The following is an 18734-nucleotide window of genomic DNA, read 5'->3' on the forward strand; positions in this document are numbered from 1 at the left end:
ACGGAGAAGAACCCCATGCAGGGTGCATTGAGTGGCTTTGAGCGGATTATGTTATTTATAGAAAACCTCCAAGTTTCTAAAGCTAAGCAGTGCACGGAACACAGAAGTCTGTTTCACCTAGCAGGATCACAGGTGAAGGGATGATGGGTGCAGGGAATACACCCAGGACTCGAAGGGGGAACAGCACGGCACCCTGGGCTCTTCCAGCCTGACCCGCCGTTGGCGTGGGAGGGCACAGACAGGACACCCGTCTTGCCCATCACCCTAGCTGCTCACAGAGCATGTTACTTGTGACCACAACTGGGGAGAACGGGGTGGGGGTGGGGGAGACATTATACTACGAGCTGTCTGTGAGTTTGTGAAAGCAGTCATTGCTGAGCTAGGCTGGAGACGGGCTCTGCCTGCGGGCATCCCCAGGTTTCACAGTTTGCTCAGGAGGATAAAATCATGAGAAGCAGCGTGTTGTCTACATTCGCTGGTTGCCCTGGAGCCCCGGGAGGATGTGGCCCTCTTCATCAGTGACACCCCAGAGGTGTCGACAATGCACAGCTCATCAGAGCCTCCACAACACAAAGGAAAGATGTCTGCTGCTTCCGGGCGGCTGGGTCCTAATTTCTGTAGAGTGACAACCTCTCACTCACTCTCGGTCCTTCTTTCTGGTAAGCTGACACTGGCCCCCAACTGACTCTGAGGACAAACCCCTGTCCAGCTGGAGCCCCCACTCACCAGTAACTGATGGAGGGGTCCACACACCACCCAAACCAGGGCAATGACCATCCTCCATGGGACTTTTGCAAATATATTTGAAAGAGGCACCCCTTCTTTCCTTTGAAACTGGGGTAGCTACGCTGGTTGGAGGGAAGCTTACAGCTGCTGGTGGCTCCCACAGGGCACAGGCCTGCCTGAGCAAGTAGCTGCTATCAGGGGAAGTTGAGCCCGAGAGAGGTAGAGTGTTCCAGACCACCATCATCTGAGTATCTGGATCCAGATACAGTGAAAACTTTTCCGTTCCGGGAGCCAATCCAGTTCCTTCTTTTACACGAGCAATTTGAACTGGCTGTCTGAATCTTGTAGGAAATGACGGATGTGACCATTTTCTGCTTATTTTCCTGGTCCCACATGGCATGGGATCACAGAAACCACTACTGCTCCACAGGTGGGGGCTCGGGAGGATTTGATGCCATCTGGAGACAGAAAGCTGACATAGAGCCAGGTCTCCCAGGACTCGGCTCTGCATCCTATAGTCTTCCAACTGCAAAAACAGATACAGCCCCACCCCTGCTGTGCTGGAGAAGGAGCCTAGCAGAAGGGCTCTAGCCTCTGCCTCCCTAGGCTGGCTACCCAGGCCGAGGGGAGTGGGGGAGGGTGCCCTGACCTCTTGTAGGCGGAGTGGTCGTTCTTGACACTGCACTTCATATTCTTCAGCTCATCCAAGACGGCGAACATGTTGATGAATTTGCCCAGGGTCAGGAGGTAGGCCTCAGAGACAAAGTCCTTCCTCCGCTCGGCATGGCAAAGGCGCTTCACCTCACTGCAGAACCGCTCGATGGCCTTGCGCTGCAGGCAGAGGGGCAGCAGGTGAGGACAGGCAGCCTGGTGGGGTGGCTCACTGTGCTTTCGGTGCACAGCAGGACCCAGGCTTGCTCTCTGGGGGCTTTAGCCAGTGCCATCTAGAGAAAGCCACATCTGCCGGGAGGTCTTTCTCAGAGGAGTCCCTAAATCCAGAGCTCATTGCTAGAGGACCAGCTTGCAACCTGCGGCCAAGTGAGTCAAACCAATTAATTCATTCACCATGCCTTCGCTAAGATGTATGAGTCTTACTCATTTTTGCATCTAGCACCTAGGACAGTGTCAGGCACCCACAGGGAGCAGGTTAGGGACCAAGAGTGAGAGAGACATTGAGAGAGAGAGGCTAAGGTATCCAACGAACATCTCCTATGTACCAGGAACCATTCTGGGTGCTGGGGTAAAATAGGGAACGAAAAAGAAGAAAAGTTTCTACCGTAAGGAGCTTATATGCTAGGGAAGGCAGGCAACAAAACAAATACTCCCTATCAGAATATGATATGCGCTATGGAGAAAAATAAAGGGGGATAGACAGGACAGAGAGAGCTGTACCCTTTAGTAGGAAGATCAGAGAAGAAATCATCAAGATGTAACTTTTAGGAAAAGAGTTTGAAAGAAGAGAAGGAGAAAGACAGGGGTAACGGAGGGAAGTGCATTCTGGATGGCCCGTGCAAAGGCCCTGAGGCTGGAGCATGCCTGGCATGTTTGAAGGATGAGAACGAAGCCAGTGGTTGAAGTGGAGTGGGCAGAAGGAAGAAACTGGAGATGGAGAGGGACCAGGGCCACTGGCTCTTGCAGGCCTTTATGAGGGCTAGGGTTTCCACATAGAAGGAGTCACAGAGAGAAGTGAGAGGGCTCTGAAATAGGATAACATGGTCTGAATTGTATTTTAAAACAATAGCTGTTGTGGTGAGAATACACTGCAGGGGGTAAAGGTAGAAGCAGGGAGAGTAGTTAGGAGAAATGAAAATGTGTCCACCCAAAAACGTATGCATGGATATTCATAGCAGCACTGTTTGTAACGGCCCCAAGGTGGACATAGCCTAAACCTAACCTAAATGTCCATTAACTAATAAATGTGTAAATAAAATGTGGTAGATCCATACAGTAGAACAGTATTTGATCCTATGTTTTGATATGCGCTACAGCAATGCTTGAAACAATGTGCTTGAAAACAATGTGCTAAGTGAAAGAAATCTGTCACAAAAGGTCACATATGATTCCATTTATCTGCGATGTCCAGAACAGGCAAACCCATAGACACACAAGATAGATTAGGGGTTGCCTAAAGCTGGAGGTGGGGGGATGTGGAGGGTGTAATGGGTGGAGTGAGAGGGTACGGGATTTCTTCTTGAGGTGAGAATCTTCTGAAGTTGATTATGGTGGTGGATACACAACACAAAACTGTTGAATTGTCCAATTTAACTGGATAAATTGTATGGTATGTAAATTGTATCTTTAAAAATTCTGTTACCAAAAAAAGCAGCTGATCAGTAACAAAAAATGGCTAAAGCAGCAATTCAGAGAGATACAGACAGAGGAGGAGGGGAAGGGGAGGGAGGGGAATTACTGTTTGTAGGCTAGCGTTACTCCGCAGAGGTAGGGCACCCTACTGGCCAGTCATTCCCCTCCTTCAAAGCCCAGACCAAGCCATACTCGCTCCTTCCAGGGTCTAAGTCCAATACAACTTTTTGTAATGATGGAAATGTTCCATATCTGGACTGTCCAACACAGGAGCCACTCATCACGTGCCACCGAGCATGGAAATGGCTGGTGCGATGGGGGAGTGAATTTTAAATTCTCCTTAGTTTTAATGTGTCTAGTCCTATATGGCTAATGGCTACTATGTTTCTAAACTATTGCAGATCCTCCTTTCTCTAAATATCTCATCAGAAGGCACTTAGTTTAGCACTTAATCAGTCTCTGAGTAGTTTTTTCTCTCTTGGACCTGCCTTCTCAGAGGTGAGGCTCCTAAGGACTGGCCCAGGATGCCAGTAACAGCAGCTGCCATTTGATAAACCGACTCTGTAACCAGAGATCTACTTGGCTCTTTACAAAGAGACCTCATTTATCCTCACCACAGACTGAAGATTTGGCATAATTTCCAAGGCGAGAGAACTGAAGGTGCCAGATGTTAAACAACCCACAGGCACACAAGGACAGGAGAGCAGAACCTTGGGTTTCTCTGCCTTGGAAGCCGGTCCTCCCATCCTGGATGCCAAGCACCCGCACCTTCCCCAGACATTCCCACCTCCCCCAGACATTCCCACCTCCCATCCTGGATGGCACACACCCGCACCTTCCCCAGACATACCCACCTCCCGCCCTGGATGCCAAGCACCCGCACCTTCCCCAGACATTCCCACCTCCCGCCCTGGCCTGGGCAGAGCTGTGTGAAGAGTGGACATTTGGCCGGTGCTTGCGAGCCTATTTACGAGGCTCAGCTCTACAGTGGAGCATGAGTGTGCATGGAGTGTGTGGTGTGACTGCCGCCCCAGGGTACAGACCAGTCTCGCAGTGTTCAGCCTGCATTCCTGACACAACCATAATAATACCCTGTCTGCAGGACTTTCCCTTTGCCACTTCTGTTTAACCAGCCTACCCTCTTACCTTCCATTTGTGGAGGCCCTTGGTTCTCTTTTCTCTTTTCTTCTTTAAATGATAGATCTTCCTGGCTTCCCAGATGGTCTCCCTGCTGTCGCTCTTCTCTCCCCCCACCGCCACCCACCTCCCATCCCTTTCCCACACAGCGGCCAGAACGCTGCTGTAAAACCTCAAATCAGAACGTATCATGAGAAACCCCCAGTGGCTCCTGTGGTGCTGAGTAAAATCCACGTATTCTTTTTATGTCCTACTTCCTGGCCTACAGTGCCCTAGAAGGGCCTGCCTACCTCCCCCCATCACCTCTGTCACCCGTCCCTTCTCACTCTGCAGCCTCCCTGGCTTCGTTCCATTTGTTAAACATGCTGTGCTCCTACAGGCCCCAGGACCTTTACCTCTGCTGTTCCTTCCACGTGAAACCCTCTTCCTCCATCACTGCACGCCAGCCTCTTTCTCATGTGTTCAAATGCCACTCCTGACAGGCTATCCCTAAACTGCGCTATGTCACAGACACCCTGCACCCCAGAGTTACTATTTCTAAGTTTTATTTTACTCACAGCACTTACTACACCCTGAAAGGACTGAAAAGGGCTGTGTATTGTTTACTGTCAGTCTCTCCTTCTACCTGAAACACACTCATGTGCTCACTAGGATGTAAATCACAGGGACAGGGGGAGGCCTGTCCATCTTGCTTTCCAAGGGGCATGTCAGGAGCACCTAAGAAATACTGGCTCGAGGAATAAATAAAATGGCTCAAAAATCCAGACCCCAGCATCTGGCAGAGTGGGGCCCTCTCACGTCCTCTGATTCAGATCCGCCCTTACCCCTCACCTGAAAGTACATGAACTTCATGAGCTTGGTGACCTCTGGCTCCAGCACCTCCACTGTCTTCTCATAGATCTCGACCCGGTTGGGCTGCTCATTGCATTTCACCTGCGGGGAGAGGGGAGATCACATGTCCTGCTTTGCCAAGGCAGTTATGGTTCACGTCTGTTGTCTTATTAATAGGCCCTGTTTGCGCACTCAAAGGTACCTTGTTTAGGATGATAAATGCATGGTCACCCTAGTGAGCAGAGGCTGGGGTAGCCCTGACTGTCTGGTAGAACCCTCAGCAGACACTGGCTTCAAGAAACTACCTGGGCCTGAGAACAGAACGCTTCTTCCCTGCAATCCGTTTAGAGTCAGGGTCAAGGGTCCTGACCTTGAGCCGTACACACACTTACATCAATCTGCACGGTCTCCCTCCTTCAAAGCCTTTCCCAATTCCTACCCCAATGGGGCCCCACCAGGTTCTAAGCAGAGAAGAATATTCTAGCCACTGCTCCAGATGCACCTGGGGCATAGCCCCCCGGCCAAACCTGGCTCTGTAAAGAAACCCCTTTTTCCTGCCCAGGGGTTTTCAACACATCAGAATCACAGGGTAGATGTTTTCACAGCATGCACACCCAAGACTGCTGACTGCTCAGCTGAAACAAGAGTGAGCAAAAGACAAGCACGGGGACATTCTTCACATTGTTGCTTAGAAATTCTTCAAATGGTAGCTATAAGTTAAATATCTACCAGTCGTGGTCAAAGGGATAAAATATGATGCATTCATACAGTATCATCATAAAGCTGCTAGAAAGAATGAGATAGATCTATGTGAACTAACATGAAAGATTGCTACCATAAACCGACAGGTGAGAAAACTCACAGGACATGAAGTATAATTTAATCCCATTTTTTATCAAATAAAACACAGAACAAAAGAGTGTGTGTGTTTGTGTGTCCATATATAATACAGGCATAGGAAATCTGAAAGAGTTCAAAGCAAACTGTTAATAAGTAGTTACCTCTGGGGCCTAGAATTAAGGGGAAGAAGAGAGAGGAATAGTTTCTGTTTACTTTACACACCTGTGGTTTGTTAATCTTGTTATAATAATGGGACCCATGAATTAGAGGATGATGATAATTATAGTACATGTAATATCTGTATGAGTCAACATGAAAAAGTCAGTATTAAAGAATTAGGTGGAAAAAAGCAAGTGGTAGAACAATATAAATGCAAAACACACTTTTATAAATGATCATTTACAAAATAATATTCATAGGGATATTCATGATATTCTAGGGGCAAGGTCCAGAGGAATACGCAGCAAGGCGTCCATGGTGGGTGGTGGGTCTGGGTGGTGGGGGGTGGGTCTGGGTGGTGGGGGTCAGGAGGTGGGGGTGTCCTGCTGTTTACTTTATATCTTTCTGCAATGGTCTGGGTGTCATACACGTAGCACATACTGCTTTTGAAGTAATGAATGATTTTTTTCAAGTTTATTTACCTATTTGAGAGATAGAGCGAGAAGGGGAGAGGCAGAGAGAGAAAGAGATAATCAGTGCTGTGCTGTCAGCACAGAGCCCGAGGGATGTGGGACTCTATCTCATGGCCACAAGACCAGGATCTGGGCCAAAGTCAGATGCTTAACCGACTGAGCCCCCCAGGCGCCCTGAACAAGTATCTTTTTAAGGTGTCTTCAGTCTCATGGGAAGCTCTCCAAATGTCTTGAGCAAGCACCCTGCTTCCGTCCAGGCCACCTGGAGGCACTCAGCTCTCTGGGAGGGGTGAGGTGAGGGTCGTAGCGGCCCCTGGAGGGCCAGGAGGGCACCCAGTGAGGACGGTCTCACCTGGGGGATGGCCCGGGAACAGCTGCGCCAAGTGTAGAGCATGACGGCATACTCATGTCCTTCCTCCAGCATTTCATTCTGAAAAGCAAAACACACTCAGCAGGGAGAAACCATGCACGCCGGTGCCAGAAGGCTTCCCCACGGCCCCCCAGATCCTCACGCTCACAGTGGTCTGTGGACCAGTATGGGCATGACCTGGGAAGCGTACTAGAAATGCAGGATCTTGGGCCCCTGGCTGGGCCTACAGAATCAGAATCTGTAAAACTCCCAGGTGACTCATCCAGGTACACAATTAAGTTTAAGAAGCCCTGTCCTAAATGACCCTCCTCAGACATCCAAAGGCTCTACCAGCCGGTCACACCTTTCAAAGATGGACGGCCACCTTTGAAAGAAGGTGGCAGATCTATTTGTTCCAATAGCAAAAGTTGTATCAGGCATACTGTTAGCAAGAAAATAAGCAAGAAGTAAAACAGTATGGATGGCAGGTATGTTCAAAAACCAAACAAAGAGCAATAATTATGAAAGTATATTGTTGGGTACTGAAACGTATTTTGGTGCATACGCCCCAAGCTAGGATTAGCAAGCTGTCCGTGGGGCTGGATCAATAGGGGCTTTCACTTTTCATATTACAGAGTACTGTTTGCCCTTTTATAAGAATGCTCGCTACTATTTCAGAAGAAAATGCTTCAGATCAACTTTTTAAAATAATGTACAGCAGATGGCAAAACCAATAACAGCATGGAAAATGAATCTGAAAAATATAGTGATGACTCACCTCACCTAGCAAGTGCTAAGAGCCCTAAACTCAGGGTCCAAATATCTGGGCTCAAATCTCAGTTTCATCACTTGTTAGCCCTTCCCTTTGCTCTTCAAGAAATCACTCAACCTAGAATTCTCCATTTAGTATCTGTTTAATGGCAATAACACTAATGACCTCCGAGAATTTTATGCAAATTCAATGGAATACACACACACACACACACACACACACACAGATTCACTCACATACACATACTCTCTCATACTCTCTCTGTAGGTGATCTGTAAAGGGAGGTGAGAGTATTACTAGCAAAAAGAGAGTCTGGCAGTTTCTCAAAGAGTTAAATACAGACTTATGATAGGACTCAGCAATTCCACTCCATTCAACTTCCACACAGTTAAGACAAATGAAAACATAGGTCCACACGGAAACTTTTTATTTCTTAGAATTTATTTATTTTGTGTGTGTGAGAGAGAGAGAGTGAATGTGCCAACAGGGGAGGGATACAGAGAGAGGGAAAGAGAGAATCCCAACTAGGCTCCTCATCAGTGAAAAGCCTGGTGTGGGACTTGATCCCACGAAGTTGAGATCATGACCTAAGCAGACATCAAGAATTGGACACTCAAAACCTACTGAGCTACCCAGGTGCCCCCACGTCCATACAGAAACTTGCACACTTGTTCACAGCAGCACTGTCCTAATAGTCAAGAAGTAGCAACAACCTGGGGCACCTGGGTGGCTCAGTCACATAAGCGTCTGACTTCAGCTCAGGTCATGATCTCACAATTAGTGGGTTTGATCCCCACATCAGGCTCTGTGCTGACAGACAGCTCAGAGCCTGGAGCCTATTTCAGATTTTGTGTCTCCCTCTCTCTCTGACCCTCCCCTGCTCATGCTGTCTCTCTCTCAGAAATAAATAAAAAATTTAAAAAAAAAGCAGCAACAACCCAAATGTCTACTCACTGATGCCTGGATCAATAAAAGCCACACAAGGGAACAGTGTCTGTCTATACACAGGAATGAAGAGTTGATTCGTGCCACACCATGGACCAACTATGAAAACATCAGGCCGGCCACACAAGTCCACATGTTTCCTGACCCATTTAGATCAAGTGCTCAGAAGAGTCAAAGCCATAGAAACAGAAAGTAGAGTGGGTTTTGTGAGGGGCTGGGGAGAGACAGGAATTGGGAGCGACTGTTAATGGGCCTGGGGTTTCTTTTAGTGCTGACAGAAATTCAGTGGTGATGAAGCTTATATGACATTGTGAATTTTATGTGATATGACATTTACAAAAAAATTAAAAAGTATTACTAGACCATCTCTCTTGTAAATGTTCATATTGATATAAAAATGAACCTTTACTGATTTTTTAATTCCATGTATCACATCTGTATCATAATATCTCCCTAGTGCAAGATCAGATTTAATTTGGAACATATTATTTCCTATAGTTTTGTTTTCAACAGCAAATGTCACTGATGAGTCATATTTTCGATTCCTAATTTGGGGAACATTAAAAATCAATAATACGTTGTCCTTGAGGCCAAAAAAAACCAAGATCAAGCCTGTGGGTCTACAGTTGCCCTTGTTTCAGAACAGATGTCAAAAGAGGGAAATGACAGGGGCACCTGGGTGGATCAGTCAGTTGAGCATCCGACTTCAGCTCAGGTCATGAGCTCACAGTTCGTAGGTTGGAGCCCACGTCGGGCTCTGTGCTGACAGCTCAGAGCCTGGAGCCTGTTTCAGATTCTGTATCTCCCTCTCTCTCTGACCCTCCCCTGCTCACACTATCTCTCTCTCTCTCTCAGAAATAAATAAAGCATAAAAAAAAAAAAGAGGGAAATGACAGCAGCACAGGGAACATGTGTCTACTTAGCACCAAACCGCCCAACAGCGGGGTAAGGAGTCCAGCGTTCCCTCACTGAATGCTTTACTGAGCATGCGCAGGTCCCAGGCTCTGTGCTGTGTGCTGGGAGGCGTGCAGCAAACAAGCATGGTGTGCACTCTGCCCCAGGAATGGTTCAGGTGACCATCGACCAGACTTCTACACCTGGAGTACAGGTCAGGATGCTGTGGTAGAAGGAGCCCTAAGTGGGCTTCAGGAGAATTAAGATCTGGTCTTGGCTCTGTTTGGGCTCACCTTTTGTCATGAAAATGTCACAGATCTCTCATTCAGAGGTAAAGAGGTGGCCTAAATCACTGGTTCTCAAACCTGGCTGCAATCAGTCACCTGGAGAATTTTGAAAACTCCTGATGCCCTGGCCATGCCCCCACCAGAAGTAAATCATTATTCCCAGGGTAGGGGCCAAGGCTTTGGTATTTTTTAATGCTCTTGAGGCAATTCCAGTGTGCAGCCCAGAAAAGGAAATTTGGACACAGAAAGAGATACCATACATGTACAGCACAGAGAAACCCTAACCCAGGATGTTTCTGAAAAATTTTTATTCTCTGTGCCTTTGCTCTTGCTGGTTCCACAACTGAGTGTGCCCTCCCTACCTCATCTCTGACAGAGAAAATTCTAACTATGTAGGACAGCAGAGTTGCATGGAAGGAGATCAGACTGGGAATCATAAGTCCTGGATCCCAGTTTCAATCCTGTGATTTACTAGTTGCGGGATCATGAGCTTGTTAACTTCTCTAGGTCTGTTTTGTTTTGTTTTGTTTTCATCTCAAAAATGAATATAAATGATCCCTTTGCAAGTCACAGGCTGTTATAAGGTTCTAATGATACTATGTATGAGAATATCTTATACATTTTAAATCATGTGTATGGTTAACATATGTGTGTGTGTACATAGAGTATACAACAGCCCCTTCCTTCATCAAGCTTTCTCTGACCCTCTCAAAGACCCTTCAAAAACACAGAGCTTGGACTCTTACCATGTCATTTACCTTTAACTTTGTGCATTCCTATTTGTCTGCATGGACTAATCTAGAGCACAGGTTTTGTAGACAGACAGACTTGCATTTGGCAACGTCGGTTGTTAATGGCAGGACCTTGAGTAAGTCACTTAACTTTTCTGAATATCAGTTTTTCCTGTCTGTAAAGTGGATATTGTAATAAAACTTGTCTCACAGAGTGGGGTGAGGACTAATTCAAACATTGCATTTAAAATATCTGCACAGAGAAGACCTGAACAGATATTTCTCCAAAGAAGACATACAGATGGCCAACAGACACATGAAAAGATGCTCAACCTCACTGAACATCAGGGAAATGCAAATTAAAACCACAATGAGATATCACCTCACACCTGTCAGAATGGCTAAAACCAAAAACACAAGAAATAACAAGTGTTGGTGAAGATGTGGAGAAAAAGGAACCCTCATGCACTGTTGGTGGGAATGCAAACTGATGCAGCCACTGTGGAAGACAGTATGGAGGTTCCCCCCCGAAATCAAAAATAGAATTACTATATGATCCAGTAATAACACTGTTGGGTATTTTCCCAAAGAATATGAGGACACTAATTCGAAAGGATATATACACCTCTATATGTTTATTGCAGCATTATTTACAATGGCCAAAATATGGAAGCAACTTAAGTGCCCATTGATAGATGAATGGACAAAATGTGGCATGTGTACACACACACACACACACACAGGCTCCGTGTCAGGCTCCATGCTCAGTTTAAGATTCTCTTTCTTTCTTTCTTTCTTTCTTTCTTTCTTTCTCTCTCTCTCTCTCTCTCTCTCCCTCTGTCCCTCCTCTCACTCATGCTCGCTCTCCCTCTCTCACTCTAAAAATAAAATAAATCTTAAAAAATAAGAATGAAATCTTGCCACTTGTACAGTTACATGGATGTATCTAGGAAGATTACTAAGTAAAATAAGTCTTCCAGAGAAAGACAAATACCATATGATTTCACTTATTTGTGGAATTTAAGACGTAAAACAAATGAGCCAAGGAAAAAAAAGAGACAAACCAAAAAAAAAGACTCTTAACTGAACAAACTGATAGTTACTGGAGGGGAGATGCAGAGGGAAATGGGTGAAATAGGTTAAGGAGATTAAAAGCATACTTATGATGAGCACTGAGTAATACATGGAATTGCTGAATCACTATATCGTACACTTTAAACTAATACAACACTGTATGTATCCACACTGGAATTTTAAAAAACTTTAAAAAATATACCTACACAGAAAATGTTCAATAAATGGGAAACTTATTTTGCACTGCCTCATTAAGAATCAAGACTGGCCCGTATTTGACCTTACAGATCCCTCAGCACAGTCTCTGCAGGTATGAGGTGGCGCAAGATTTACTGAATGGATGGGGCTGGGTACCGTTAGGCAAGGCTTGTAGCACATAACTGATAAGAGTGGGAGAGGTCCACTGAGCTGCAGGCAAAGCCTCTGGATGAGGATTCTGGAATTCTTCAAATTTCAGTGCCAGTGAGAACAAAATCAATGAAAGCCCAAGAGGGAGGTGGGTGATCCCTCACAGCTGGGTCACATACAGACCCATCAGACCATGACCACACTTGTGAATGATTTAGGCCACCCCCGTCCTTAAATCAAGAATGTGTTGTTCTACAGATGCCCTCTCTCTCTCTCTCTCTCTCTCTCTTTTTTTTTTTTTTTTTTTGAGAAACCTTTTGCTTTGGTCAAGAGACAAACTGCCACACAGCCAGTAATCTATAAAGTATAAGGTAAGGCAAGATCTAATGACATGACATGTTACTTCAAAAAGCTACAGAAGTTCAGGGAGGGAGTAGGATCAAGTTGGGCCCTCAGGGTGAGGAGGAACTGCAAGGTTAGAACACTGCCCCAGGCACTGGGAAGGGGTGGGGCAGAGCTTGGGAACTGGGCTTAAGGAGAAGGGGCTGCCTGAGGCAGGGGGCTCTCTGCAGGGGGCTCTGGCTCTCGGGAGGAACAGAGGAGCATTTGCCCCTCCCACGCTGGCAGGGTCACGGCGACTTACCATGCTGGAATGGACCGTAGCCTGCTCAATGTACCTTGCAATGCCTGTGACAAATGCATTCCTGTCCTCGAAGTTTGTGTCAAAGTTAGCCTGTGGGAATTAGAGGAAGAAGCAGTTGTTGGGTGGGAAACAAGTCCAAGGCGGCTGGGTGTCCGGGGAGCCCCCGCTGCCAACAGATGCCACCAGACTCTGTGGAAACCTATCTCCACATCATGCTTTGATCTACCCCTGAGAAAATCCAACTCTGACTCACGCCAGCGGGAGCTGGCTAAACAGGGCCCGGAACTGCTTCCACCCGTCGCTAGGTAGCCAGCTTCAGCCAGCCAGCCGAGGCTTGGAAGCAAATGCTTCAACTATACGATTCTAAAGGGCTGTGAAAAGTTACGATACACATTGCTTTCACCCAGCAATTGCAAAAATACTCACCTGAGGCTGCAGATACGCATGTACAAGGATAATAACTGCAGCATTTTTTGTGTGACAGAAAAAAAAATGGAAACCATCCCAACGTCCATTAACAGCAACAGGCTAAATAATTAATAGTACATCTGTTCAGTGGACTTATAAGTATTATGTGGTGGTTAAAAATAAAATGATAGCATTGTAGTACTGTTATGGAAAAGTATCCATAATAGATTTCAAGTTTAAAAAACCAAATCAGGGGCACCTGGGTGGCTCAGTTGGTTGAGTGTCTGACTTCAGCTCAGGTCATGATCTCACGGCTCAGGTCATGATCTCACAGTTCGTGGGTCCGAGCCCCGCATCGGGTTCTGTGCTGAGTTCTCCAGCTCAGAGCCTGGAGCCTGTTTCAGATTTTGTGTCTCCCTCTCTCTCTGACCCTCCCCTGCTCAAGCTGTCTCTCTCTCTCTCTCTCAGAAATAAATAAAACATTAATTTTTTTTAAAAAGCTAAATCACAGAGCAATTATTTATAGTATGGTTCCCATTTGGTTAAAAACATCTATATCTCTGTATATTTTTATATTATATGTTTAGTAAAGAGGGGTATGTGTGTGCATAGTCATAGAGGGAAATTTTTATTTGTTAGACCTTTCTGTATTGCTTGTAATAAAAAGAAATGCATATAATTAAAAATTTAACCTGGGTTAGAAGATGTGAATAAGCCAAGCTTATAAATGGAACCTTTAGGAATGTGCTTGATAAAATCTAACTACTGAAGGAAATTACAAATGTATTATGCATCATATTTAGTCTGATTTAGCAGCCCCAGAACTTAGAAAAGATCAAATACAGCTAAAAATTTTATATTAACTTGTTCTCTCCCAACGTGGCACACTGCCCAGCATGCCCAGACAAGGAGCTATTTGCAAGGCTCACTCTGGCTACCCTGATGCTCTTCTAGTCATGCCCTGGTGGGATGGGGGGGGGGGGTCACAGTTTTGAACAATCTGATATGGTTTATCACAAGCTCTCCTCTCAGGCAAAAGCAAACCATAGTGAGCGACTTCCCCAAGCCATTAGCTGCTGTGGGGAGCTGAAGAGCTCTTCTCACATACATGAAGGGAAAGTAATTACCCAGGCAGCCTCTAGGGGTTTCCAAATTGTAATATTTAATTCATGAGATCAGAGCTGCCAAAACCTTGGTTGATGCTGCAGCAAGAACAGCCGGGAAGGTATGTGGGGTCAGAGCAGATCAACAGAGGGGAAATAGTCCTGGTATTCGTTTACTAGTTAATCTATTCCTCATACTCTGCTCCAGCAGCGCACAAGGGACTCCAGCAGCCCAGGACCTTTCACCTTCTAGATGCAGACCTCCCGCTTTCCTGTGCCTTCAGGGCACAGCCACTTAGGGCGTCCGGAGAACTGACCTGGTACATGATGGAGGAAGGTGGCGGCTCGATGCATGGCTGCTGGTCGGGGAGGGGCAGCTCCTCCAGCAGGTCCACGTTGGACAGGGCATCTTCCAGGGTGACGTGGGTGGTCATGGCTGCAGTCTGCGTACTGTGCAGTGAAGGAAAGGAGAAGACAGGGTGGAGAGTGTCAGGGGTGTCAGAGGTGTTAGGGGCGAGAGCAGTCTCACCGTGTTCAGGCTCCTTCCAGAGAACAAAGGGGGGCTGTTCACATGCATTGGGCCCACGTCCACTCACTACCTCTTCACGAGGTGCCTGCAACCTGTGCCTGATATTTGAGGATCTCTGCACAGTTTACAAGGTTGTTTTTTATGTCTGTTGTCTGGACTAAGCCTCACCACAGCCCTCTGTGGCCAGCATGGCAGATGGAGTGGCAGCCACATGACTGATGGAGAACCAAGACGCACAGCAGTTCTGTGTAGCATTCACACCACCGCACTAAGGGCAAAGGGTCTCAGATAGTGCCTGAGGCAAGACATGGGCCACGGCCGGTCCCCCGCTCTGGTCTTCAGGAGGGTAGGTATCCGTTCCACTCCTAGATGACCACACGGCACAAATACCCATGAGGGAAACAGCCACGATTATCAACTTGAAACCAGGGCCTAGGTTTCACAAGCTAACTAAGCTGGGACTACAAGCATTCAGGCTCCAGCAAATTCAACCTCACTTGCAAAAATAGAAGAGCCCTGGTCTTCCTTGGCCTGGGGATGTTTTGTGCACAGTGGCTTTGATGAGAGCTTCACGACGCGGTGAAGCTGATGGGTCTGAGCAACACAGTTACCCAACTCGAGCCAACTACTATTTTAAGAACTCAGCACCTAGCGAACACTCATTTTTTCAAAGCATACGTGAAACACTGATAAAAAAAGATCATGCCTTAGGCCATAAAATAGGTTCTCATGAGTTCCCCCAAATATGATGTCCTAGAAGTCACATTCGCTAAGTACTGTGCAATACAATTAGAAATCAATAATACAAATCATAGCCAAGAAACCGCCCTTACCTATGATAATCTATAAAAACATACTTCCAGGCTATTCATACCTAAAAAGGAATTCAAATAGAACCATAAAACATTTACAATTGAAAGGCAGAGAGCATATAAGTGCCTTACATGCATTTAGGAGAAAAAAAGAGCGAAACTAAAAGAACCTAATTTTCACTCAGGAATCTAAAGAAAGAATAAAAATCAACCCAAAGAAATGATAATGTAGGGACTGATCATTACAAAAGCAGAAATATACGAAGCAAAGTACAGAGCAAAACAAAACCGAGTAGCCCATGTGAATAAAAGTCTAAAAGACTGAGTTTACTAAGAAGGTTCATATTAATAATGAGCTGACCCTTTGGCACATTTGAAAAGGAAAACAAAGAGAAAGTCCACTGTGCTGATAGGCTGAGCCGCCCTCCCATCCCCTCCCCAATCCCAGGCAGGTGTGAGTGGGGTTTAGGGGCTGGAAGTTCATTGGAAAATGTGGTGTCCGAGCCCAGGGCGGAAAGGACCACCCACATGATGACAGGTGGGTCCAGGGGCCATTAGAGGCTGGAACAGCTGCAGAGTGTAACCAAGGGCGAGTTGCCCTACACTTGCGTCTCCTTCAGGCTCACAGCTGGGAGAGCAGGTCAGGGCTGGGCAGTTCCGTGTGCTTCCATTGCACTGAGTTTTCTAACACCCCCCCCTGCCGTGCACTCTGGCAACAGTGAAGGTCACATTCAGTGAGGGCACAGGGAGCTCAGCCGTGACTTCCCCACTTGGCCTCCTGGTGATGGTTTCAGGTCCTCTGCATACTTACACTTCTTCCTACTCTCTCCCCTAAATTCTAAGTGTGGCATCCAGTTCCACAGCAAAACCATTTGCCAATCCACATGCAAATCATTATCTTCTTTCTTACACTAGTATTTTTTTAAAGCTTATTTATTTTGAGAGAGAGAGAGAGCATGCATGCCCGTGTGAGCATGAGCAGGGGAGAAGCAAGAGAGAGGGGGAGAGAGAGAAAATCCCAAGCAAGCTCCACACTATTAGTGCAGAGTCCAGCAACGGGGCTCGATCTCACAAACCATAAAATCACGACCTGAGCCAAAATCAAGAGTTGCATGTTTAACTGAGTAAGCCACACAGGTGCCCCTCTTACATTAGTATTAAGTTCACTTTATGAGACGGATTAATAAATTTATAAAGCATAGTGATCTGTAAGTTTCAAAGCCCTAATAATTCTCTTTACTCATTCAAATAATGATAATAATAATAAAACTAACATTTCTTTAGCCCTTACATTCTGCCAAGCATTCCATATTTGAATCTCGCATCAACCCTATAAAAGTAGGTGCTATGATTATTCTCATTTTACAGAAGAGCCAAAAAAAAGGTCAGAATTTAATTTCACAAGGTCAAGTGCTGGTAAGTGTGGAGCTGGGGTTGGAACCCAGGTTTCTCCAGCTGCAGATTTCGTGCCGCCTTCCAAGTGTTCAGACTTCCCTTGCAAGGTTACTCATTGTGATGAAGATGGATCTCACACCAGCCTCTGTGCTCGATCTTTTCCAATACTATGCATCAACGGTTCTTGGTCCTGCTTATGTCAAAGAACCACAGGAACGGCTTCTTAATAATAAAATGCCTGGGATCCATCCCTAGGACCTGAAAGACGACATTAAAAAAAATAGCCCTACCTTATAGTAAGAGAAGTTCAGATTACATGGAGATGCCATATCTCGCTGATAGACTGGCAAAACCCTGTAAGTCTGATGACATATACTTGTTGGCAAGACTGTGGAGAACTAGATCCTCTCAAACATCGTTGGTAAGGATACAAATGGAAAACAGCACAAGGAAGGAAATCTGGCAATATCTAACAAACTTGTATGAACATTTTATTCTACAACCAGCAATCCTACTTCTAGGAAACTATCCCATAGACACTTTGATAAAAATGCAAAAAGACATATGCACAAGGCTATTCATTGCAAAACTGCCTGTAATAGCAAAAGACTGGAAAATGCAAACGTCCCTCAACAGAAGACTGTCTGACTAGACTACGGTATAGTCACATAGTGAGGTACTAGGCAACAGTAAAAAGACATGAGGAATCTATCTATACACACAACTATGGGGTCATCTCCAGGATATGGTGCGTATGGTATACTGTCACTTATCTAAGAAATCAGTGATGCATACACACAAATGTTTAAAAAAAAACAATGGAAGGATAAACCATCTAATTTTAAAAACTGGCCACCTCTGGGGAAGAGCAATAAGCAGGAACATGGCTAAGGGGGTGGAGACAGAGGCTAAAATTCTTTGAATATACCTTGTTTTGTAGATTTTACTATGAAACCACATATTTTACATAATTGTAAAATAAAATTTAAATTTAAAAGGCAAACGTCCTCCCAAAAGTAAAACAAAACAAATGAAGGTATATTAGTATTAGTTGTTGTAATAACTACACAGAAAGTACCTATTCCAAATGATTTTAAAAATTCAGAAATTTGAGCCTGCATTTCCAGTAAGGAGACACTCTAAAAACAATGAAGTGGGGCGCTTCACCACGTAAACCAAAGACCACGTAAACCAAACAGTCCTGAATATGAATTTGAGGTATCTGTAAGAAGTCATTGCGTGTTTTAACTTTAAATATACATACATCTGTATGCATGTATACAAGTATGTGTATGTGTGTTTATTTCCTAGTTCCGTGCCCTGAAAAGACAAAGGCACAATGAGCAACCCATGAGCAATGTGCAACTTGAGTGCCAGGCTGTGGTCTGCAAATACCATTTCCTGCTAAAAACATCTATGTTCCTTGGAGAAACAGCTCAGTCCAGGTCTGGGACTGGAAATGTGTAAGAAAGGTCTAGAACAAGTTGTTGCAGCAAAAAGCAAGGAAGCGGCTCTCTATCTATGACTACGGGGGCGTATCCAAGGGCCCAGGAGCCAACCTGAGGCAGCTTTCACTGGCCAAAGATGGGGCTCTGTGAGCATCACTTAGCATAACTCAATGCACCTGAAGCAGTATCAAATATATTTAAAACCATGAGACCATAAAGATATCTAATAAAACCTCAGTTTTTATTACTTTATTATTGTTGGAGGGTGCCTGTGAACCAAATTTTATGTTGAATATAGGTAAATAAAAGGGAAAAGGCAAGCATTTCATGTGCCTTTCCTATACAAACCAACCACTGGATAACCAAATTGCAGCCCCTAAAATGGAGAGAGGCACTGATTGATCATCAACTGCTAACATCACAAAGTGAAAGACAACCAGACATTACGTGCCTCCTGATTGAAAAACATACCACCATCTTATGAAGAATGCTGGACCCAAAGCGAAACACTTGAATCTAATCAAGC

At 45.5% G+C, this 18734-nt stretch overlaps 1 protein-coding gene across 2 annotated transcripts in view; it reads right to left on the reverse strand.

Moving 5' to 3' along the window:
* CYFIP2 (cytoplasmic FMR1 interacting protein 2) overlaps positions 1–18734 on the reverse strand; it is a 131952-nt gene that overhangs the window by 96868 nt on the left and 16350 nt on the right. For both annotated transcript variants that reach the window (XM_039249455.1, XM_039249454.1), the window contains exons 2-6: positions 14342–14481; positions 12514–12603; positions 6823–6900; positions 4999–5100; positions 1376–1557 (exon numbers count right to left, since the gene is read on the reverse strand). In XM_039249455.1, coding sequence (XP_039105386.1) covers positions 1376–1557; positions 4999–5100; positions 6823–6900; positions 12514–12603; positions 14342–14458 — 569 coding nt within the window. In that variant the 5' untranslated portion in view covers positions 14459–14481. The remainder of the gene's footprint in view (positions 1–1375; positions 1558–4998; positions 5101–6822; positions 6901–12513; positions 12604–14341; positions 14482–18734) is intronic.

The sequence above is a fragment of the Hyaena hyaena genome, unplaced genomic scaffold, assembly GCF_003009895.1.
Source record: "Hyaena hyaena isolate Hyena2069 unplaced genomic scaffold, ASM300989v1 scaffold_336, whole genome shotgun sequence".
NCBI lineage: Eukaryota > Metazoa > Chordata > Mammalia > Carnivora > Hyaenidae > Hyaena > Hyaena hyaena.